This window comes from Lynx rufus, unplaced genomic scaffold (assembly GCF_022079265.1).
Source record: "Lynx rufus isolate CCGP_SWC_20201006 ecotype Redwood Valley unplaced genomic scaffold, mLynRuf1.p SCAF_16, whole genome shotgun sequence".
NCBI classification, from domain to species: domain Eukaryota; kingdom Metazoa; phylum Chordata; class Mammalia; order Carnivora; family Felidae; genus Lynx; species Lynx rufus.
In genome coordinates this window covers 57,863,437-57,887,981 of record NW_025814830.1, presented here as the reverse complement: position 1 = coordinate 57,887,981, position 24,545 = coordinate 57,863,437, and the positions used below count along the sequence as shown (strand labels likewise).

At 48.0% G+C, this 24,545-nt stretch overlaps 1 protein-coding gene across 1 annotated transcript; it reads left to right on the top strand.

The window, feature by feature from the left end:
* Positions 1-21,914, top strand: LOC124510785 (cadherin-1-like). The gene is given in 12 exon segments (XM_047077430.1): positions 1-85; positions 348-406; positions 2,809-2,910; positions 2,990-3,133; positions 3,240-3,395; positions 4,632-4,776; positions 7,056-7,138; positions 7,141-7,236; positions 8,070-8,198; positions 12,070-12,252; positions 21,284-21,525; positions 21,728-21,914. Coding segments are annotated over 12 exon segments (1,611 nt in total).
* The last annotated feature ends 2,631 nt before the right edge of the window (positions 21,915-24,545 follow it).

The window sequence follows — 24,545 nt, the reverse complement described above, 5'->3', positions numbered from 1 at the left end:
ATGAAGCTAAGTGTTAATTTCCCCCTCCTGCCCAACCGCCAGCTGCCGGTGGCCATCATCCTCATTTTGACGAGGAGGCTCAGAGGTATGACTGCTAACTGACATCCACTGGATTCCAAGTCTCTGTTCCCTGGTAGACAGCGGAGAAGCCCTTAGCCGAGGCCACTGTCCTGTTCCTGTGACACCTGGTGGGCCTCTGCACCTGCTGGCTTCCCAGCACCTCCCCCTGACACTGTGATCGCCATGGACGCGTAGGTCAATAGTCCTTGGGCCACAGGATGTCAGCAGCTGAGGCAACAGAACGGTGTGGCCAACGGCCTCTGGCCCACACCACTCTGTGACCACAGCACGTACCACAGCTATGGCCGGCCCCACCTGCTTTCTGCTCTGCTTGTCTGCCATCCAGGTAGGGACATTACCGGCTTCTTTGGGAACAATAGCTGGGCAGGTGAGGGCATCACTCACCAGGACAGTTGACAAAGAACCCAGAACCGCAGAACGCTCTCCACATCTGGGGTGAGGACAAGCCTAACCAGAAGCCAAGCAACACAGGAGAGTAAGCTTATCTGAAACTTACTAAATTGGTCTTCGATTCTCAGACTCCACTCCATCTGGCCCCAGTCCTATTACCCAGCCAGTATCTGAAACAAGACCTATCACTGTGGAGTAATGTCACCCACAGATGCTGTCCTCAAAGATTATTAAACTGCTTAAAATTTACTAAAGACAGTTTTTTAAGATACTTTTTTATAAGAGGCTATTAATCTCATCACCCAGAGAAAAATCCTGTAACATTTTGATACATGCACTTTAAGATCTTATTTTGCGGGGCGCCTGGGTGGCGCAGTCGGTTAAGCGTCCAACTTCAGCCAGGTCGCGATCTCGCGGTCCGTGAGTTCGAGCCCCGCGTCAGGCTCTGGGCTGATGGCTCAGAGCCTGGAGCCTGTTTCCGATTCTGTGTCTCCCTCTCTCTCTGCCCCTCCCACGTTCATGCTCTGTCTCTCTCTGTCCCAAAAAAAATAAATAAACGTTGGAAAAAAAAAAAAAAAAGATTTTATTTTGCAAGCTCTCATACTTTAAAAAAAAAACTTAATGTTTATTTATTTTTTGAGAGAGAGAGACAGAGTGCAAGCAGGGGAGGGGCAGAGAGAGAAAGGGAGACAGGGAATCCTAATCAGGCTCCAGGCTCAGAACTGCCAGCACAGAGCCTGATGCAGGGCCCGAACTCACGGAACCTTGAGATCATGACCCAAGCCAAAGTCGGACGCTTAACCAACTGAGCCACCCAGGTGCCCTGCTCTCATACTTCACAGCAACAACTTGGTTGTTTTTTTCTGAAAATATGCAGTGGCTATGATTTTTAAAGTTAAGAAAACACAGGGATGCCTAGCTGGCTCAATCGGTAGTAAATGTGACTCTTGAGTCCTGAGTTTGAGCCCCACTTTGGGTGTGGAGATTACTTAAAAATAAAATCTTTAGGGGCGTCTGGGTGGCTCAGTTGGTTAAGCATCTGACTTCAGCCCAGGTCGTGATCTCGCGGTTCACAAGTTTGAGCCCCGCGTCGGGCTCTGTGCTGACAGCTCAGAGCCTGGAGCCTGCTTCAGATTCTGTGTCTCCCTCTCTCTCTGCCCTTCCCGCACTCACACTCTCTCCCTCTCTCTCAAAAATAAATAAACCAAAAAAAATTAAAGATAAAATAAAATCTTTAAACATAATGGGGCACGTGAGTAGCTCAGTTGGTTGAGCATCCGACTTCAGCTCAGGTCATGGATCTAGCAGTTCCTGAGTCTGAGCCCCACATGGAGCTCGGGCTCGCTCCTGCCAGCACAGAGCCTGCTTCGGATCCTCTGTCCCCGCTTTCTCTCTGCCCCTCCCCTGCCTCTCTCTCACACACACAAATAAACATTAAAAAATAAGTAAATACGGGGCGCCTGGGTGGCTCAGTCGGTTAAGCATCCGACTTCCACCCAGGTCATGATCTCGCAGTTTGTGGGTTCGAGCCCTGCATCAGACTCTGTGCTGACAGCTCGGAGCCTGGAGTCTGCTTTGGATTCTATGTCTCCCTTTCTCTCTCTCTGCCTCTCCCCTGTGCATACAAATAAATAAAGATTTTTTTAAAAAAATAAGTAAATAAAATAAAATAAATAAAAGTTAAGAAAATACTGAAAATAAAAACCACCCAGTAAATAATTTCATTTTTCAGAGGGAATATCAATTAATACAGCAAGTTACAGCTTTTCTGTTCATCGAACAAAAACAACTGCACGCACGCTTGGATATTTGCACGTTTTTCTTTTCCAAACCCTCCAGAGCCCCTATCTTACTTTCTTTATCTTACTTTATCTAACTTTCTCACCTGCCTGTTTCCCTTCACAAAATATCCTGAACACCTTGCTTGCAGTTTTCACTGTTACGTCATGTCCGGGATTGGGCTGTGGTTGAACCAACACCCTGTCGGTGGACGTGAAAGGTGTTTCCAGAAAGAGTTTGTATACCAGAGTTTAGCCTAGTTTTGGTATAGACTGAAACATGCACTGTATTCAGTCCTCAAGAAAGTTCTCTGATCTCATGGGTTTAGGAAGAATACGTTCACTCCACCTAACCCCTCCCATGATGTCTCAGAGCACCCCTCTCAGCCTTCCTGTCCACAGGACGGTGTTGGGAAAGCCTGGAGACCATGTGGAGGCGGAAGCCATTGTTTTCTGGGAAGAAACAAGACAACGAGTAGTGACACCCAGGCTGGACCACAGGCATTGTCCTGAAGACCGTCCCCTGTGTTCTGAACCTGCTTCATCAATGGCTTCGCAGCTTCTTGCCCAGTGGATGCCTTTTAGTGAGGGGTCTCCCGAGATACCTCAGAAGCTGGGGTTGGTGGTGAAAGATCTACGCGGCGACAAGACCCTCCAGCAGGTCAGTGGGGTGTTTACAAGAGCCGGCTTCGTTGAACGGTTAAGCCTGTGCTGTGGTCCCTCACCTCCTGTCCGTTTAGGGTACTCTCTCTGGGCACCAGACGGAGGTGCTGATGTTCCCTCATGCCCACTACGGTCTCAGAAGGCAGAAGAGAGACTGGGTTATCCCTCCCATCTCCATCAGAGAGAATGAAAAAGGCCCATTCCCAAAAATGGTGGCTCAGGTATTGCAAAGGGAGGACTCTGGTTTCGTTCTAGGGTTCCCTATGGAGACAGATTCATACCTGACTGGGGTCCTTTTTTGCTTTTCTGCTTCTGCGTTGTCTTCAGGTCAAATCTGACAAAGGCAAGAAAATCCAGGTTTTCTACAGCATCACTGGCATGGGGGCTGACAAACCTCCTTGTGGTGTGTTTATAATGGACAGAGAAACAGGATGGCTAAAGGTGACGATGCCCTTGGACAGAGAGCAGGAGTCCCACTATGTTGCGAGTGTCTCCTATATGGCCGTAGGGGCCGGAGCACTGGCAGCCATCTCATTTGCTAAACATTTCAAACAGCCACTGAATTTTTGAAGTTACTTATGGAACATGTTTTGAGCATCTGTTATATTCCAGGTACCACACAGGAGGGTTAAGAGGGTAGAGCAGAGCAGAGCTGGGGTACAGATCTGGGATTTGTAACCTAAGAACCAGCTTTGCAGCTGTGGACAAGTTCCAAGACTCACTAAGGTGAGGAGGCTGTGAGATGCGAGCTTCTGAGCTCAGGGAAGACAGCGATACTGGGGGGAGATGCAGACTGTTGTTATAGTTTCTGCCACTGCTGTTCGCTACAAAGACGCATAATGAAGAGTCCCATTCTAGAGGGGAAAAAGACAGGACTCTTGCAGCAAAGACAAAGGTGCAGCAGGGGGAGAGAAAGTGGCCAGACAGGGCTGAGCAGAGAGAATGAGCGCATTGTGTGACTCTAGATTGGAACATTCTAGACAATCTCCAAATGTTAAGAGTGTAGGATCCAGAGCGAAACAACTCATGGTGAGACCCCAGCTCTGACGCTCCTTTACTTTGTAGCCCTGGCTGTGGTAGTGACCCCCTCAGTAACCCCCTTTGCTGTTGGGTTAATATATGTAAAGCACTTTGAACAACGACTGGTCCTGGGTAAATTCTCAATGCATGTCAGCTGAGCATCCCTTAAATACAGCTCTCTGGGGTGTCTTGTCCGGCAGACTCTCCACCATACCCCTCTGAGGGAAACCAAGACCCAAATAGAGCCTCAATTTGCTCTCCTCCCAAGGTCATTGCCCTCATTCACAGAGTCTAAGTGAGTTCCCCATCAGGTCCACCTTCCACACCTGAGAAGGACAAAGACAAGTGCTGCAGAAATCAGAGCCCTCAGTCCTCACGATCCCACCATGAGAACGTGGTCACACGGTCACATCCAGCTGCGTGGGAGGCAATGTGCGTGGCTGAGCCAATTTCTAGGGAAAAGGGAAGAGGTGGGCAAGCTGACAGCTAGCACTCGACCCTGAGCATCACACCAGAAGACACTGAGGAGACAACAGATGCAACCCTTACTAACATTAACGAGGTTGGAATAAGTCCTGTTTTCTCAGACTCCCAGGTAACTGAAACATGAGACAAAGAAAGTGGCTTCTCACTGCAACGGGCCTTCTGTGGGACAGATGCCCACTGGCGGGCCTCTTCTGCACCTTTATTGCTTTTCAGCTTTTCTTTGATGCTGCGTCTTCGACTGGGAATGCTGTGGAAGAGCCTACGGAGACTGTGATCACAGTGGTAGGCCCGAATGACAACACGCCTGAATTCACCCGGGTGGTCTTTGAGGCGTCTGTGATGGAAAGAGCCCACCCAGGTTAATTTGAACAATGGAGGGCTTTAGTGACACATGGCAGTAAAATCAGGGGAGATACAAAGAATCTGGGAAACTAAAGTGCAAAAACCAGAGGAGATCTTACGAATCCACACCCTGGGCTCCAGTGCATGGAAAGTTTCTACTTGGAGATTGGAAGGGACAGATCAAGGACTGCAATGACTTGTTCTTCTTTCTTTCTTTCTTCTTTTTTTTATTTTTTTATTTTTTTAGGGTGGGGTTTCAAGCAATAGAAACCCTCTGAGGCTTGCTCAAAAAAGTCGGGACTGGGGAGGGCTACAGGTGGAAAGGATCCCACGAAGAGGGGCCAACAGGGACCACAAAGCAAGAAGGTCCTTTTGGGGCCAAGGAAGTCCAGGAATCATGGGTCTGCTACTGTCCAGGTGATGCTCACTGGTTGCCTCAATTCTGTCTCTATGTCCTGTCTGCATTTGCTGGTCTCTGCATCTCTGTAACTGGTGCCACTGGCAGACCCTCCTCCCCTTGTGGCCGTTCTCACTTCCTAGCTCCCTCGACACACCCTTTCTGCGTCAGTTTCCATTTCTCCCTACATATTTCCTCATACGTGCTCCTACAAACACGAATCTGACTGATTATTCTTGATTAGGGGGCCACTCTGGTTTCAACAGGCTCTTACTTACACATCGAGGAGCTGTTGTTACACTTCCAGACATGACACTAAACCTGTGGATCCCATGACGGCATCACAGGCAACACTGACAGGACCACATGCTCACAACTCCCAACCGGACATTTTGGGAATGGATGTTGAGGTCCTCATTCTCTCGGACTGAAGATAAATGAAGCCGAAAAATCACAGGGTGTTTCATGTGAAATGACATTATGATGGATGCTTTCTTCTCCCTTCTGGCCTGCCATCACAGCCACTAATGCTTTCTTCCTCCTCTTCTCTGTATTTTCTATCTTCGTGCTGCCTTTGGCCCTACCACAAACCATGGCTCACTGGCCAGCACTAGCTGTCTCCTGATCACCCACGTAGGGGACAGGTCTGTTTCAGGTTCTCTCAGCGGACCAAACTCTAGAGGCTTGGTTCTAGCTACCATGACACACTGCCCCCACCTGCCTTTGTCCACTCTCTCACCACTTCCCTCCACCTGGCTTACGTGCTTGGCTCTAGCTCAGATGTGTGGCCAGTGGCCAGACGGGACTCCGCTGACAATGGCAGGGAAGGAAGAATGACACAAGAGGCCTGAGATCAGTAGAACAGCTGGAAAGATGAGACATGAAATGGTCACCTGACCCTCCCCTTGAGCACCTAATAACATCTCAGCACCCTGAAGTATCATGTTAATGAGGGACAAGATCCCACAGCGACAGCCATGTCAAAAGATGCCCTAAAGACAAAAGAGAGAGGGAGGCAAACCAAGAAACAGACTTAACTACAGAGAACACACTGATGGTTACCAGAGGGGAGTGGGGTGGGGGATGGGTTAAACAGGTGACGGGGATTAAGGACTGCACTTGTCCAGATAAGTACCAGGGGAGGTGTGGAATTTTTGAATGACTATATTGTACACTTGAAACTAATACTACACTGTATTTTAACTAACTGGAATTTATTTTTGTTAAAATTTTTTATTACATTTATTTATTGATTGATTGATTGATAGACCGAGAGAGACAGAGCACAAATCGGGGAGGGGCAGAGAGAGAGGGAGACACAGAATCCGAAGCAGGCTGCAGGCTCCAGGCTCCGAGCTGTCAGCGCAGAGCCTGACGCGGGGCTCGAACTCACAAACAGCGAGATCATGACCTGAGCCGAAGTCTGACGCTTCACCGACTGAGCCACCCAGGCGCCCCTAACTGGAATTGAAATAAAAACTTAGAAAATAAAATAAAATACATTTTTAAAAAGATGCCCTGGGGCACCTGGCTGGCTCAGTCAGCGGAATGAGCGACTCTTGTTCTCGGTTGGGGTCTTGAGTTCAAGCCCCATGTTGGGTGTAGAGATTACTTAAATAAATAAATACATCTTTAAAAAGAAAAATAACTAAAAAAAATTTTAAAGGACGCCCTAAAGATTTCTGGAAAAAGTAAACAAATCATTTGTAAATTATTATAATAATTTGGTGAATTATTTGAACTAGAACTTATACCACTTGATAAGTACTTTTGTCACCTGTATAGTGAATAGACCAAAAAAAGAACACATTTAATTTTAGATTTCTGTGTTAATTTGTATTGCCCTGCCAGTTGTTAGCTGTTGAGATCATCAACTCTTCTCCCCTTTGTCCTTGCAGGAACCTCCGTGATGCAAATCACAGCAACGGACGCAGATGACCATGAGAACACCTACAATGCGGCCATTGACCCCTCGGCCAAGACCTCAGCCAAGACCCCTCGGTGCCTCACCCCAACATGCTCACCATCAACCAGGACACAGGAATCATCGCTGTGCTCACTTCTGGGTTGGACCAACAGGTCAGGGGTCAAGAGGGGCTACCGGGTGGTGCAGTTAAATGTACATTTGTCCCAGCTGGTAAGGCTCGGGCACAAGTCAGAACAAACACTGACTAATCAGAACAAACGTGAGCCAATCGGAGCAGACACCAGCCAATCAGAACAGGTTCCCAGCCAGTCAGAATAGGCACTCAACCAATCAAAAGAGACTCCTGACTGTTAGACCATGAACCAACCAATCAGAAGAGGCATCTATCTGCCACAGACAGGGTTCCCGCTGATGCCCCCCCCCCCCCTCCCGCCTGGCTGACTTTGAGCCCTGGGCATATAGCAAGCCCTAAGGTATCACTGGGGTGAATTAGAAATGTGAGCCACAAGACAATTCCTGTAACTGACGAAATGAAATGATTCCGTTTCCCAGGGATTCAGACCACATTCTCTGGTGAAAATAGAAAAATACAAGCATCCCCCGCCCCCATAAGTGTTGCACACATAACTGAAGGGGACCCAGGACTCCCAGGTGTAGTGCTGGGAGTGGGAATATATTGATCAAATCCCAATCCAGGAAACTTTCCTCCTGGGTCAGTTTTGAGAGAGGATGGTCCGAATTTACCAAAGTTGACTTCTCCGAGTGGTGAGCCAAGGTGAAAGCTGAGGTACGGGGCAGCATGTCAGCCTCTCCTTGAGAGCCTGACAGGACCGTCGCTCCCGGGAGCCAGTCATTTACTGGAAGGGAGGGTCCACCAGGTTTGCTGCCTCAGGCATTCCACATTTACTCTCTGGGTGCCACTGGGTAGATGAGCCAAACCTGCGTCTATCATCCCCAGTGCTGACTGCCCCCTGCTTGTCTGCAGATCGCTTCCGTATACACCCTGACAATTCAAGCTGCTGACCTCCAAGGTGAAGGCTTAAGTTCTACAGGGACAGCTGTGATCACAGTCACCCACAGCAATGCTAACCCTCCCGGCTTCAGCCCAACTTTGGTAAGTCCAGCCAAAGTCAATGGATGTCTCGTGACCTATGTTCTACAGTGGATTATGTGTCACTGTGTTGACAGGCAGTGTCATGATTCAAGCCTCAGCCTGGCTGTGTTTGAGAACGCTCTGGACCACATTCTCTGATGAAAATAGGAAAATACAAGCATCCCCCGCCCCCATAAGTGTTGCACACATAACGGAAGGAGACCCAGGACTCCCAGGTGTAGTGCTGGGAATGGGAATATATTGATCAGACCCCAATCCAGGAAACTGTCAGTATATGGGTCAGTATTGGGAGGGGATGATCTGAATTCACCAAAGTTTGCTTCTTTGAGTGGTGAGCCAAGGTGAAACTCTCCCTGTCCCGGGGAAAGGGCTGCTTGCTCTGGGCCAGGTGGTGACTCAGATGGGCAGATGAGTGTGAAAGACAGAGTCCATGACACAGACAAGATGTCATTGTCCTAGGGGCACAATCGTTCACGGGGAGCCCCATTCCACTGGTTAAGAATAAAGAGACCTCGGGCCCAGGTGGCAGGAACTGACACAGGGATTCTTTGAGGATGTGCGGTACAGGACACTTGGATGAGCAAAAGGATAGAAGGAGTTTATTGTAAAGAAACAGAGTGGGGGACAGACAGGCTTGGGGGCAGCTGAGCCTTATGAGGGCTAGAAAACAGTGTCTGGAAACCCCTAGGAATCCAAGTCACCTTGTCTGTCTGTCTGTCCCTCTCCCTCACACTGTCTCATCTTTATACATCTGTTTAATTCTCACTCTGCAGCCTGACTCTGTCTGTGCATATTTGCGTAGTCATTCTATCTCTTCAACCATTGGACATTTACTTCGTACCTACTTGTGGACAGGTCCTGTCCCAGGCATGGGGACATCTGTGATGACACAGACAAAAACTCCGGGTCTTTGGGAGATGAAATTCTCCCAGGGGACACATGACCCTCCTGTGGCCCTCAAGCCCCTGCCCATCCCCCTGGCCTCACTACTCAACTGGCCCTCCCTGAGCTCCGGCCTTTGAGCTTCCTTGCTGGTCTTTCAACATGCCAGTCATGCCCTTGTCTCAGCACTTCCCTCCTCCTCGGAGAAGACCACACTCAAACCCATTGCCTGCCACCCCCTGCCAAAGCTCATTCTCAGCTCATCTCACCATCTTGATTGTTGTACTCGTTCAGGTCTTTAGGACTGTCCCTTCCTCTTGCCACTTTGTGTCACGTCAGTGCACCTGGCGATGCTGCCTCGATATTTCCTCAAGGAAGGAAGGTCCCAGGTGCCTTTATGTATTCTCAGTTGAGGCAACAATTGGAATGGAATCAAAGTCTCTGCGTTCCAGCCACAAATCCCCATCGCAATGGCCTGAGAGGACTCTCTAGACAGGGTGTGGAGCCGGGGGCAGGGCACAGGCATCCTTCCTGTGATAAGGGCGGTGTCACAGTGGGGCCCCAGTGGGCAGTCCCATGTGGGCCTCTCCAGTGGCTCAGGGTAGGGCAGGAACCTCCCAGCTCTCAGTGCTAACTCAGGCAGCAGTCACACCAGTAGTGTCTCACTGGGAAACAGAGGTATCTGTACCTGCTCAGGGTGCAGACCAACCAAGAACAACTGTCAGTTCCAAGTTACTGAGCAGTTTATGTCTACACATTTTACCTGCATGATTTCAACCTCCTGAGGCAGACATCCTTTCATCTACACACCCAGAAAAGTCAACAGGACTGGCTTAAAACCATGACTGGTTTATTGCTCTATGTAACACAATCCAGACACAGAAGGCCCCAGCTTCCGGGCACACCAAGCGGCAACACAGGGACACAGATTCCTTCTTTTTGTTCCATCTTCCTTAGCTTGTGAGTTTTGTCTTCATGGTGGCTGCTACACCAGACCACTGATCCAGTTAGAAGAGGGAGGGAAGAGATCAAGAGCCATGCCGGGTGTCTTTTTACCATAACCTCCACCAGGTAGACTTGCACTTTGACCTCACCAGCCAGAATGTGGTATGCGGCCACCCCTGGCTGGAATTTGTTTAGGTAGCAGGGATTACAGAGCAGGGCATCACACAGTGAGAATAACAGAATAACTGGCACTGACCCCATTAGGCTGGACCCCCTTGCCCACTCTTAAGCAGCCCAATGCCATAGGAGAGTCATGAGGAAGGTTCCAGGCAAAGCCTGCAGGCCTTGAGGGGTTTAACCAAGGCCTACCTGTTTGGTGGTCACCTGGCTTAAGCCCAGGGACATGGGGTCTGGATTCCATGGGCTGGCCCTGCTCAGGCCACTGGGAATGGTGACAGGGTGGTCACCTGGGTGTCTAGAGCCCCAGGCTCTGAGCTGCTTTCTCTCGGGGGAGATGGGCCAGACCCTTGGCATAAAGTCCAGGGATGTGCTCAAGGCAGTGGGCCTTGGATTTAGGTCCCAAGCATCCCCTTCTCAGTCCTGTAGCTGTGACCTTAGTGTTTCTGTGCCCCTCCCCAAAATCAGAGGTGATAGTAGCCCTGGTCTCCTAAACTGCAGTACAGATTAGGGTCTGTCTGCTCCCACTGGTGCTACCCTGACAGCAATACAGATCAGTTAGCCTTGTTGAATGGAGAAGAAGTTGTCTGACCTCCCTGTGTTTATCATCTACGGAAAGGGGGGGGGCGTGATTTTGTCCTCTGGGGGTATATGAGGACCACAGTAAATAACGTACAGGAAGGTGCTAATAGGAATTCATTCATGGGCTGGAATTGGAACCAGTCTGACCTCAGAGAGCACACTGTCTCTACTCTGGAAGATGTATCCGAAAAATAATTGAGTTAATTCTTTTGAACCCATTGCTGGACGTGCTACAATTAGGCAGCCCATCCTTCTCTGTCCTTTGTTCCCAAGACAGGTACGCCAGGATACAAAGAGACAGAGAACAGCAGAGGCTCACATGCCTGAATTCCCTGTAACCGAAATGCAGAGACAGTTGTAGACGTTACCATATCATCCACAGAGTCCTGGGCAATAAACCCAGCGTCCCTCCCAAGGTGACTAGGGCTGGAGTCAGGGTCACACCTGAGCCTGGAAGGTGTTCCAGCAGAGCCCTCCTAACAGTCTCGTGTGCAAGATGTAAGACAGAGACACTTGTTCCCACGGAGACTGAGTCGGAAGGGACCTGACAGCGAGGTGCGGGGGACAGGCTGGAGGAGCCACTCTAGGTCCAACTTCTCGCTTGGCTCCTGAGCTTGCGGGGCTAATGGCCTCAGCTGGGATCTGAGGAGCTTCTCACGGTGGCTGCAACCTGAGAACAGAGCCCGGAATGGCTGCACTTGGCCATGGGGACATATCCTCCTCGGCTGATGCACACTTTGGGATCCAAGCTTCAGGAGCTAGGAGACACGGCTTCACCTTTCCCGTCCCTTTGGCACAGAGTGAACGCAGACACTGAGCTGTTGGAAGCCCCACCGCTGACGCACACATCCAGGGTACTGAGCAGGGCCTTTGCAGGTGCCCCTCACTGTCGCTCAGGCCAACAGACACCCGCTTCAAGAAAAGACCCTTCTATGGGGCGCCTGGGTGGCGCAGTCGGTTAAGCGTCCGACTTCAGCCAGGTCACGATCTCGCGGTCCGTGAGTTCGAGCCCCGCGTCGGGCTCTGGGCTGATGGCTCGGAGCCTGGAGCCTGTTTCCGATTCTGTGTCTCCCTCTCTCTCTGCCCCTCCCCCGTTCATGCTCTGTCTCTCTCTGTCCCAAAAATAAATAAACGTTGAAAAAAAAAATTTAAAAAAAAAAAAAAAAAAGAAAAGACCCTTCTACCATGGCCCATCCTGCTGAAGATCCCTTGAGGCTGCCACAGGCTGCTTCCCAGGTCCCCACACAGGATGTCAGGAATGAGGGTCTGTGTCCTTCTCTTGCAGTACACGGGCCAGGTGTTTGAAAACAAGGTGGATGCAGGGATACTGAGACTGAAGGTGAGGAGAGAAGATGCCCCAGGCTCTCCAGCAGGGAAGGCAGTGTTTTCCATCCTGAATGACAGAGCAGGCCTCTACACTGTCACCACGGACCCGGAGACCAACAACGGCCTTTTGAAAACAGCCAAGGTAGGTGTGAGTTCTAAGGAGGTGGCCGCCATGATCGATTGGCTCTGTCCACCCTGAACCAAGGCAGGAGCAGACACCACACTCCTCACACCAGGAAGGCAGTTTCCCAGTGGGGGCCTTCTACTGCGATGGGGTCCCCCCCCGGTCCTTGCGTCAAAACAGCCGTGCCATCACCCTGGACCTCAGAAATGCTGCCTAATTAACAGCTTTTTCCCAGAAAAACACTAACCTGGGATGTTTTCAGAGAGCTAAACTGGGACAGGGGTCTTCATTTGGGTTCCTCCAAAAGTGGGAGGGGCCCCAGAAGCACTGAGAAGGGGTGAGTGGTACAGGAAGTGGGGAGAGAACAGGAGGCTCAAGAATAGAGGGTTCAGGCCTCCAGAGTCATTGTGAGCAATGCCTGAGCAGTCGTCTCATCTGAGACATTTGTCTCCCTTCCCTCATGCTTAGAACTGTTGCTTTACCCCTAGAGGCAGGAAGCCAGATCCCCTGAGCCACAGTGGTCTTCAGAGTGGGCACAGGGGCCTGGAACCATCTACTCCCCATTCCCCCGGATAAACTGAAGATAAACTATCAAAAAGAGAGAGAGAAACAAAAAGATAGGCCACTGGGCAGCTCAGTCCATTAAGTGTCAGACTCTTGATCTCGGCTCAGGTCATGATCTCATGGTTGGAGAGTTCAAGCCCCACGTTGGGCTCCTTGCTGGCAGTCCTGAGCCTGTTTGGGATTCTCTCTCTCCCTCTCTCTTTCTGCCCTTTCCCCGCTTATGCGCACATGCACATCCATGCACTCGCTCTCGCTCTCTCTCTCTCTCAAACATAAAAAAATAAACAAAAACAAACAAACAAACAAAAACAAGAAGGGGAGGGAGGGAGCCAAGATGGCGGCACAGCATGGAAGTTTTTTGTGTGTCTCACATGCGTGAAATACAGCCAGACCAACACTAAACCATCCTGCACACCTAGAAAACTGATTGGAGGACTAACACAACAATCTGCACAACCTGAACCACAGAATTCAGCAGGGATGCGGCGCGGAGAGCTGAACTGGGGGAGAGAGAAACCGCGGGAAGGGAGGTGCTTCTGCGGGCAGAGAGAGGACGGAGACTGGGGAGGGGGGAGAATACGGGAAAAGCACCCTTCCCCAAAAGCAGCTGGAGAGAAAGCGGAAAATTAGAAACAGCCGCAGGGACTGAACTAAACAAGGAGAAAGGCGAGGGTTTAAATTCCATTAAGACTGTAACCAAGGGGAATGCAGAGTCTGAAACTCCACAGCTCCATACCTGGTGGTGCTCGGGTCGGAAGTGTGAATCCCCAGGAGCAGAGTGGAGTCCGGGAGGCTCTTGGGCCACACGGGAAAAAGTGGTTCCCCTGCTGGAAGAACATTTGGTAGAGACTGTTGAGGCCACCTGGTCGCAGAAGACCCCAGAGAACGGCCACATTCGCTGGTGCTGGAACAAGATCATTAAGGGTGAAGCCTGGTGCCACGTGTGTGTGTTGTGATTTTCCATGGTCCCTAAAACACTGCTGCTACACTGTCTCGCGAACTTTTTGGGGGGCGGCCTGGCACCTGGCCGCAGTCTCGGGGTACCGGCAACAGCGGGCTCCAGCAGGAGCTCCTGGGTGCAGCCGACATTCGGCCATTGCTCGGTGAGACCCTCCCGCAGAGGGGCGGAACGGGTCAAAGCCGCAATCTTTCGGAAATAAGGGGCCAGGGAAAACAGCCGCGTCTAAGACAAAACTCAGGAGAGAGTTACGGACTGGGGCCTGGTCACGGAGAGTGAAAAAGCAGGGAGTGGATGAGAGCTGAAGACAGAGGACCGGTGCGCAATTGCCGATCTGGGAGAACAGGCTGGATAGCTGGGCGGCGCTATTTTCACCACTCCCACACATGCGCATTCGCACCTACCTGCAACACTCCACCCCAGTAGGCTAGCAGCGCCATCTAGTGGAGAGCGGAGCTGTTACAGCGAGCCCCGCCCAACTGGGCCAACTTCGCTCTTCAAGAACACAAGACTCACCACTGGCTTGGTTTATGGACTATAAAGCGCTTCATAGTCTGCCTTCTACAGGAAGACGAAGTAATTTCAGTCTTATTTCAATCTGTTAGCAGGTCCATCTATTCAGTTTTCTTTTTTCTTCTCTTTTTTGTTTCTTTTCTTTTTCTTGAAAACAGAAAGGGAAAAAATTCATTTTTATTTTCAATTTTTATTAAAAATATTTTTCTTTAATTTTTTCTACTATATTCTTTACTTTTGTGTAAATTTTTTTCAAATTCTATTTTACTTCCATCATTTCATTTTAGTCTACTTCAGTGTATTCATTTTTTCAAGTTTTCAAACGATTTCCTTTTTTTCCCCCCTTTTTTATCTAACCTATCAAGCCACTTTCAACAATCAAAACACACCTAGGATCTAGCATCACGTATTCGATTTTGTGTGTGTGTGTGTGTGTGTGTAATTTTTTAATTTTATTTTTTTAATTTTAATTTTTTCTACCTCATTAATTCCTTTTCTCCCTTCAAAATGATGAAACAAAGGAATTCACTCCAAAAGAAAGAGCACGAAGAAATGACAGCCAGAGATTTAACCAATACAGATACAAGCAAGATGTCTGAACCAGAATTTAGAATCATGATAATAAGAATACTAGCTGGAGTTGAAAATAGATTAGAATCACTTTCTGCGGAGATAAAAGAAGTAAAAACTAGTCAGGATGAAATACAAAATGCTATAACTGAGCTGCAATCACGGATGGATGCAGCGGCAGCAAGGATGGAGAATCAGCGATACAGAGACAAACTTATGGAGAATAATGAAGCAGAAAAAAAGAGGGAGATTAAGGCAAAAGAGCACGATTTAAGAATTAGAGAAACCAGTGACTCATTAAAAAGGAACAACATCAGAATCATAGGGGTCCCAGAAGAGGAAGAGAGAGAGAGAGGGGTACAAGGGTTATGTGAGCAAATCATAAAAGAAAACTTTCCTAACCTGGGGAAAGACACAGACATCAAAATCCAGGAAGCACAGAGGACCCCCTTTAAATTCAACAAAAACCGACCATCAACAAGGTGTATCATAGTTAAATTCACAAAATACCAGGCAAGGAGAGAATCATGAAAGCAGCAAGGGAAAAAAAGTCCTTAACCTACAAGGGAAGACAGATCAGGTTTGCGGCAGACCTTTTGACAAAACTTGGCAGGCCAGAGAGGAGTGGCAGGATATATTTAATGTGCTGAATTAGAAAAATATGCAGCCAAGAATTCTTTATCCAGCAAGGCTGTCATTCAAAATAGAAGAAGAGATAAAAAGTTTCCCAAACAAAAATTAAAGGAGTTTGTGACCACTAAACCAGCCCCGAAAGAAAATTTAAGGGGGACTCTCTCAGAGGAGAAAAGATGAAAATATTAAATAAATAAATAAATAAATAAATAAATAAATAAATAAATACCAAAAGCAACAAAGATTAGAAAGGACCAGAGAACACCATCAGAAACTCCAACTCTACAAGCAACATCATGGCAATAAATTCATATCTTTCAGTACTCACTCTAAATGTCAATGGACTCAATGCTCCAATCAAAAGACATAGGGTAACAGAATGGATAAGAAAACAATATCCATCTATATGCTGTTTACCAGAGACCCACTTTAGACCTAAAGACACCTTCAGATTGAAAGTAAGGGGATGGAGAACCATCTATCATGCTAATGGTCAACAAAAGAAAGCCAGAGTAGCCACACTTATATCAGACAATCTAGATTTTAAAATAAAGACTGTATCAAGAGATGCAGAAGGGCATTATATCATAATCCAGGGGTCTATCCACCAAGAAGACCTAACAATTGTAAACATTTATGCACCAAATGTGAGACACCCAAATATATAAATCAATTAATCATAAATATAAAGAAACTCATCTATAGTAATACCATAATAGTAGGAGACTTCAACACCCCACTCACAGCAATGGACGGATTATCTAATCAAAAAATCAACAAGGAGACAATGGCTTTGAATGACACACTGGACCAGATGGACTTAACAGAGATATTCAGATCATTTCATCCTAAAGCAGAAGAATATACGTTCTTCTCCAGTGCACATGGAACATTCTCCAGAATAGACCACATACTGGGACACAAATCAAGTACAAAAAGATCGAGATCATACCATGCATATTTTCTGACCACAACACTATGAAACTCGAGATCAACTGCAAGAAAAAATTTGGAAAGGTAACAAATACTTGGAGACTAAAGAACATCCTACTAAAGAATGAATGGGCTAACCAAGAAGTTAAAGAGGAAATTAAAAAGTATATGGAAGCCAATGAAAATGATAACACTACAACCCAAAACCTCTGGGACACAGCAAAGGCGGTCATACGAGGGAAGTACATAGCAATCCAGGCCTTCCTAAAGAAGGAAGAAAGATCTCAGATACACAACCTAACCTTACACCTTAAAGAGCTGGGAAAAGAACAGCAAATAAATGAAACCAGAAACTGGTTCTTTGAAAGAATTAACAAAATTGATAAACCACTAGCCAGTTTGATCAAAAAGAAAAAAGAAAGGACCCAAATAAATGAAATCAAGAATGAAAGAGGAGAGATCAAACCAACACAGCAGAAATAAAAACAATAATAAGAGAATATTATGAGAAATTATACGACAATAAAATGGGCAATCTGGAAATAATGGACAAATTCCTAGAAATATATAAACTACCAAAACTGAAACAGGAAGAAATAGGAAATTTGAACAGGCCCATAACCAGTAAAGAAATCAAATTAGTAATCAAAAATCTCCCAAAGAACAAGAGCCCAGGGCCGGATGGCTTTCCAGGGGAAATTCCAGGGGAATTCTAACAAACATTTAAGGAAGAGTTAACGCCTATTCTCTTGAAGCTGTTCCAAAAAATAGCAATGGAAGGAAAACTTCCAAACTCTTTCTATGAAGCCAGCATTAGTTTGATTCCAAAACCAGACAGAGACCCCACAAAAGAGGAGAACTATAGACCAATTTCCCTGATGAATCTGGACACAAAAATCTTCCACAAGATATTAGCCAACCAGACCCAACAATACATTAAAAATATTATTCACCATGAACAAGTGGGATTTATAGGTGGGATGCAGGGCTGGTTCAATATCCGCACAACAATCAATGTGATTGATCACATCAATAAAAGAAAGGACAAGAATCACATGATCCTCTCAATAGATGCAGAGAAAGCATTTGACAAAATACAGCATCGTTTCTGGATAAATACCCTCAAGAAAGTAGGGATAGAAGGATCATACCTCGAGATCATAAAAGCTATATATGAACGACCCAATGCTAATATCATCCTCAATGGGGGAAAACTGAGAGCTTTCCCCCTAAGGTCAGGAACAAGACAGGGATGTCCACTCTCCCCACTGTTATTCAACATAGTATTGGAAGTCCTAGCCTCTGCAATCAGACAACACAAAGAAATAAAAGGCACCCAAATCGGCCAGGAGGAGGTCAAACTTTCACTCTTTGCAGATGACATGGTACTCTATATGGAAAACCCTAAAGATTCCACCAAAAAACTGCTAGAAGTGATCCATGAATTCAGCAAAGTGGCAGGATATAAAATCAACACACAGAAAGCGGTTGCATTCCTATTCACCAACAATGAAGCAACAGAAAGAGAAATCAAGGAATTGATCCCATGTACAATTGCACCAAAACCATAAAACACCTAGGAATAAATCTAACCAAAGAGGTAAAAAATCTATACACTGAAAACAATAGAAAGCTTATGAAAGAAATTGAAGAAGACACAAAAAAGTGGAAAAAGATTCCATGCTCCTGAATAGGAAGAGCAAATATTGTTAAAATATTGATACTACCCAAAGCAATCTACATATTCAATGCAATCCCTATCAAAATAACACCAGCATTCTTCACAGGGCGACAACAAATAATCCTAAAATGTGTATGGAACCAGAAAAGACACCGAATAGCCAAAGCAACCTTGGAAAAGAAAACCAAAGCAGGAGGCATCACAATCCCGGACTTCAAGCTGTATTACAAAGCTGTAATCATCAGGACAGTATGGTGCTGGCACAAGAACAGACACTCAGATCAATGGAACAGAATAGAGAACCCAGAAAGGAACCCACAAACGTATGGCCAACTAACTTTGACAAAGCAGGAAAGAATAGCCAATGGAATAAAGGCAGTCTCTTCAGCAAGCGGTGATGGGAAAACTGGACAGCGACATGCAGAAGAATGAATCTGGACCACTTTCTTACACCAGACACAAAAATAAACTCAAAATGGATGAAAGACCTAAATGTAAGACAGGAAGCCATCAAAATCCTCGAGGAGAAAGAAGGCAAAAACCTCTTTGATCTTGGCTGCAGCAACTTCTTACTCAACACGTCTCCAGAGGCAAGGGAAACTAAGCAAAAATGAACTACTGGGACCCCATCAAAATAAAAAGCTTTTGCAGAGCGAAGGAAACAATCAGCAAAACTAAAAGTCAACCGACAGAATAGAAGATATTTGCAAACGACATATCAGATAAAGGGTTAGTATCCAAAATCTATAAAGAACTTATCAAACTCAACACCCCCCCAAAAAATAATCCAGTGAAGAAATGGGCAAAAGACATGAACAGACACTTCTCCAAAGAAGACACCCAAATGGCCAACAAACACATGAAAAAATGTCCAACTTCACTCATTATCAGGGAAATACAAATCAAAACCACAATGAGATACCTCCTTACACCTGTCATAATGGCTAACATTAACAACTCAGGCGACAACAGATGTTGACAAGGATGCAGAGAAAGAACTCTTTTGCACTGTTGGTGGGAATGTAAGCTGGTGCAGCCACTCTGGAAAACAGTATGGAGGTTCCTCAAAAAATTAAAATAGAACTACCCTACGACCCAGCAATTGCACTACTAGGTATTTATCCAAAGGATACAGGTGTGCTGTTTCGAAAGGACATATGCACCCCAATGTTTATGGCAGCACTCTCGACAATAGCCAAAGTATGGAAAGAGCCCAAATGTCCATCGATGGATGAATGGATAAAGAAGATGTGGTATACATATACAATGGAGTATTACTCGGCAATCAAAAAGAATGAAATCTTGCCATTTGCAACTACATGGATGGAACTGGAGGGTATTATGCTAAGAAATTAGTCAGAGAAAGACAAATACCATGTGACCTCACTCATATGAGGACTTTAAGAGACAAAACAGATGAACATAAGAGAAGGGAAGCAAAAATAATATAAAACAGGGAGGGGGACAAAACAGAAGAGACTCATAAATATGGAGAACAAACAGAGGGCTACTGGAGGGGTTGTGGGAGGGGAGATGGTCTAAATGGGTAAGGGCACTAAGGAATCTACTCCCGAAATCATTGTTGCAGTATATGCTAACTAATTTGACTGTAAATTTAAAAAATAATAATAAAATTAAAATAAAAAAAACCAAGAGGGAATGTAAGGAGTCATGGGGGAGAAGGACAATCTCAAGAACTTCTGCTTGGCTGAGGAGTGACTGGGGAGGGAGTAGTCACTTACTGCTCCTTGTGCCAAAACACCAGGACGCCTAGAATAAACATGGAAAAGGCCAAAGGCGGCATCTCGACAAGGCTGGGGGACAGAAGGGCTAACAATCAAGAGCTCCACCAAGGACATGCCCCGGAACATTTGTCGACCTGCATGAAACCGGAGTATTGTGCCAGCAGGCGGCAAATCGACCCCTTGGGAATAACCACATGCCTCGCGGGTGGCGCCGAGGCCTAAGTCAGGAGGACCCAATCCCAGCTGACTCCTGGCCCAACCATCTGGGGACTCTTTCAGATAATTCTGCTCAGGGCCCACCACCCATGTTGTCCCTGTGCAGGATAATAAAACAGAGAGCTAACACAGGGTCCCAAGAAGTGCCACGGGCTGTTTATGTACTAACACACTCAGTATTCACTCCAGCAGGGAAGTGCTGCAATTATGGACAGGTGACGATGGGGAAAATGAGGTACAGAGCAGTGAGGTCACCTGCTTGGGCTGCACAGTAAGCGGCAAAGCCAAAACCCTCACCACAGTCCCCCTCTTCACTGCTATGTTAAGTGCGAAGTATCCAAGCGCCAGCTCAGCACAGAGCGCTCCCTGTCATGGCCGCTTCTGCCCTGCCAATGGGTCTCGGGGCAGGCCAGCCTCGGCCAGAGGGAATTCTGAGATTCGTGGCTGGGATGATGTCCACGCTGAGGCAGGGGCTGGGCCTTCTACCCCAGTGCACTCACACGGCTGGACACACGTGGCCGTCGGGGAGTTCTGGCTCAGGACTAGTCCAGGGGTGCATGGTGATATGAAACCTCTACCACAGTTCTTTGAAATGAGAACTGGGCTACCAAGTTCAGAAATGGAAGCTTTCTGGTCGCTCCTTCTACCAGCCGCTATCGCTACATAACAAATCACCCCACACACAACTCAGTGGCTTAAAAAATGCAACAGTTTTTTACCCCCATGGGTCAGGAATTCAGGAAAGACTCAGTGATTCTGAGTCAGGGTCTCTCCCACAGTTGTGGCCAGGACTGGAGGTGACCAGGACTGGAGGCCGGGGGCTCACATGAGCTTCCTCATAGCATGGTGACCTCAGGGCTCTCTGACTTCACGCTCCAGTGAGCAAGGGCGGGGTGCCTCATCTTGGATGACAAAGCCTTGAAGTCAGAATGCATGACACTGGCAACCTGCAGTAGGAGAAACCACGACGGAAGCCTGCTGGGGTTCACGGGAAGGGGACGTGGGCCCCGCTTCTGGGTGATGCGCTCAGGAAAGCACGTGCGAAGGGTGATGTTCTGTGGCCATCTTTGGAACACAGCCCGCCATACCAAGCTGTGGCCTTCCCTCAGGACAGGCAGAGGGTAGCAAGCCAGGGCCTGAGCGCTCTTGCAGGCCAGCAAAAGGGAGGCCTCCTGTGCCAAGTCCTGGAAAGCTATGTGCCTGAGTCCCCTGACCGCCCTCTGCTATGTTCTTCAGGGCTTGGATTTTGAGACCACGCAGCAGTACGTCCTTTACGTGACAGTGGTGGATGCAGTGCCCTTGGCATCTCTCTTCACCTCTACGGCCACGGTCACCGTGGACGTGTTGGACGTGAATGAGGCCCCTGTCTTTGTACCCCTGATACAGATGGTGGAAATGCCCAAGGACATCAGTGTGGGCCAGGAGATCACATCCTACAGGGCCCAGGACCCAGACAGCTTCCGCTCTCAGGAAATCAGGTAGGACTGGAGGTGTGGCTTGGCCTTGCTGCCGTTCGGACCTGCTCAAGGCACCCAGGGCTGAGACCCAGCCACGTGCCTGGAGAGCTGGCCGGAGGAAATACTTAAATTTGTCAGCCCCCGGTAGCTCATTATGCCCCGGGAGGGTGGTTGGGGGACACATGGCCCCAGCCCTGTAAGAACGAGGGTTTATCCCTTTCAGGTACCAGAGAGGGCACGACCCCAGCCATCAGCTGAACATCAACTCAGGAACAGGCGTCATTTCCACTCGAGCCAGTCTGCACGAGGACAGCGTGGAGAACCACACATTTTCGGCTGTTGTCATAGCTGTAGACAACGGCAGGGGCTTGGATGTTTCATCTTTGGGCCACATCCCTCTGTTGATGTGATGCTCTGACGCCCAGCTCCACGTTGCGGCTGAGCTTGCGTACATTATCTCAACACATCTTTCCCAGAAGCTGACGAGGAGGGACTGTGTTCTCTTACCTGTTTTACTGAAAACACAGGATTGAGATTGCGATGAAAACACAGGATTGAGGAGTGAAAACGATCCTCCCAGCATCCCAGGGGGCAAGGAGGGGCTTGAGCCAGGCTGTCCAGGCTTCCGAGCAAAATCACTCAGGGGGTCCAGCCTGGCTGCTGTGTTACAACAAAGGTGACCGTGGGCACAGCACCACCCGCGCTGGGAAGAGAGTAGCAGGATCTGCCTCCAGACACCCTAAGGGACAAAGTGCACACATACAGGCCCATGTCACACACACCTTCAACAAATACCCATTTGCACACTCACATGTGCACACTCACATTCACATAGATCACATTAAAACAGTCACTCATGCACACTCCCTCAGACTAACATCCATGCAGACTCACAAGCTCATACGTGCACACGCACACATCATACACATTCACACGAATTGTCACACTCACACACACACACTCTCATAAGACCCTGCTCAGGTCACGTTGCCTGTGGCCACCAGCACCTGGCAAACCGTACCCATAAATGGTGGTGCTAAGGGCCCAGTGAGTACTCAGGGCGCCGTGCAGAAGCTGCGTTTACATTTTTTTTTTAACGTTTTATTTATTTTTGACAGAGAGAGAGAGAGACAGAACATGAGCGGGGGAGCGGCAGAGAGAGAGGGAGACACAGAATCCGAAGCAGGCTCCAGGCTCTGAGCCATCAGCACAGAGCCCGATGCGGGGCTCGAACTCACAGGCTGCGAGATCATGACCTGAGCCGAAGTAGGACGCTCAACCGACTGAGCCACCCAGGTGCCCCGAAGCTGCGTTTAGAGTTAGATTAGAGAGGAGATAAACGGTAAGATCAAGCAGCCCCTTTTCAGGCTGGCTCAGTCACCCAGTGAGAGATAGGACCATGGGGAGGGGCCCCGGGGGGGAAAGCAGACCTCATGGGACGGTGTTTAAGTTGGAGGAACTGTAGCGGCTCACAATTGTAGGGTCTGATCTCCTCTGTCTCATTCCCCCTTAGGGCAACCTCCAGCCATGGGGACCAGGACCCTTCTCCTCACTTTCTCTCACACAGACTGTCCAGTGGCAGACTCACAGTGCCCTTCCATCTGCCGGCGGGGACGAGAGCCTGAGGCTGTAAGTATGGGCCACCAGGGCCTTTCGCCAAACGCTTGCCTTTCTAGGGTCCCCGTGGGTTGTCAAGATGAGCTCCCAGGTGAGTATGCAGCCTTGTCACCAGGATCGGCAAGGCACCGTGCACAGCCAATCAGACCGTGCACTGACCTGATACATATATACCTCACACTGCAAGTGTTTTTATCATTTTTAAGTGTTTTCAAATGTTATAACTTTGAATCCACAGATGAGCCATGTAAACATTTACTATGACAATTTTCTGGTAGATGAGGACCTTGAAGATGAAGCACCTTATTCTAATTTGCCTAGCGGTGCCGCAAGGGACCTTGTCACCTTCTCATTAGGGAAGTTCCCAGTATGCAATGTCCCCATGATAACCTTGGTTCTCAGAGAGGGCTGGCTGCCAGGATGCCAGGCAGGGGCTGAGGGTCTCAAGTGACTTGTGAAAGGGGCAGGGGCCCTAGACACCGAAGTTCCCGTCTGGGTGGAGGCAGGATGGGGAACGGGCCCCGGAGGGGCCCTGGAAGGAACTGCGACAACTCCCTTCCCCCCACCTTCTCTCCGGGCCACTACGTTCTCTCTTGGGGCAAAGAGTGTCAGGTCTCTAGAAAGGGAGTTACAGGGCACACCCCCACAAAGGTTTCCGTGTTGCTCTTGTCAGTTTACTTATGGCAGTTGAGACGACTTAACGATTCTAAGAGTACAAAAACAAAAGATCTAAGAGTTCAAAGAAAGGTTAAAGAGCAAAAATAAGTAACCCCATCCACAATTGCTTGTCCCAGAGATGGCCGCTGGCGTAAGTCTGCTGGTAGCATACTAGAAAGTATTCCAGGTCTTGGCCTCTCTGTGCCTCCTCTGTAAAATGGGGTTAATAATACTTACATCATGAGGTGGCCGTGAGGATTAAGTGAGCAAAGCTTTTAATGTAGCTGAAGCTATACACACATTCAGAGCAGAAAGCTATAGACGCCTCCCCCTGTTTACACCCTGTGTCATGCCTTGCGGCTAGTCACTACTCCAGGACACTGTTACACGCAAATGGACCTCATTCTCTTTAATGGGCTGCAGAGCATGCCGGTCTGTAACAGAGCTCATTTATTTAATTGTCCCCAGTGGAGACATCTGGTTGTTTCTCATCCATCGTACCCACGGGTGTTGGCAAAAACAGGTGTGAGCCTCTCTTTGGGGTTATCTCCTGTAAACATAATCCCAGCCAAACGTCATGTGTGTTTAAATCTCAAATAGATATTTTTTTATTTAAAAAAATTTTAAGTTTATTTCTTTTTGAGAGAGAGACAGAGAGACAGAGACAGAGCATGAGCATGAGCAGGGGAGGAGCAGAAAGAGAGGGAGACACAGAACCGGAAGCAGGCTCAAGGCTCCGAGCTGTCAGCATAGAGACAGATGCGGGG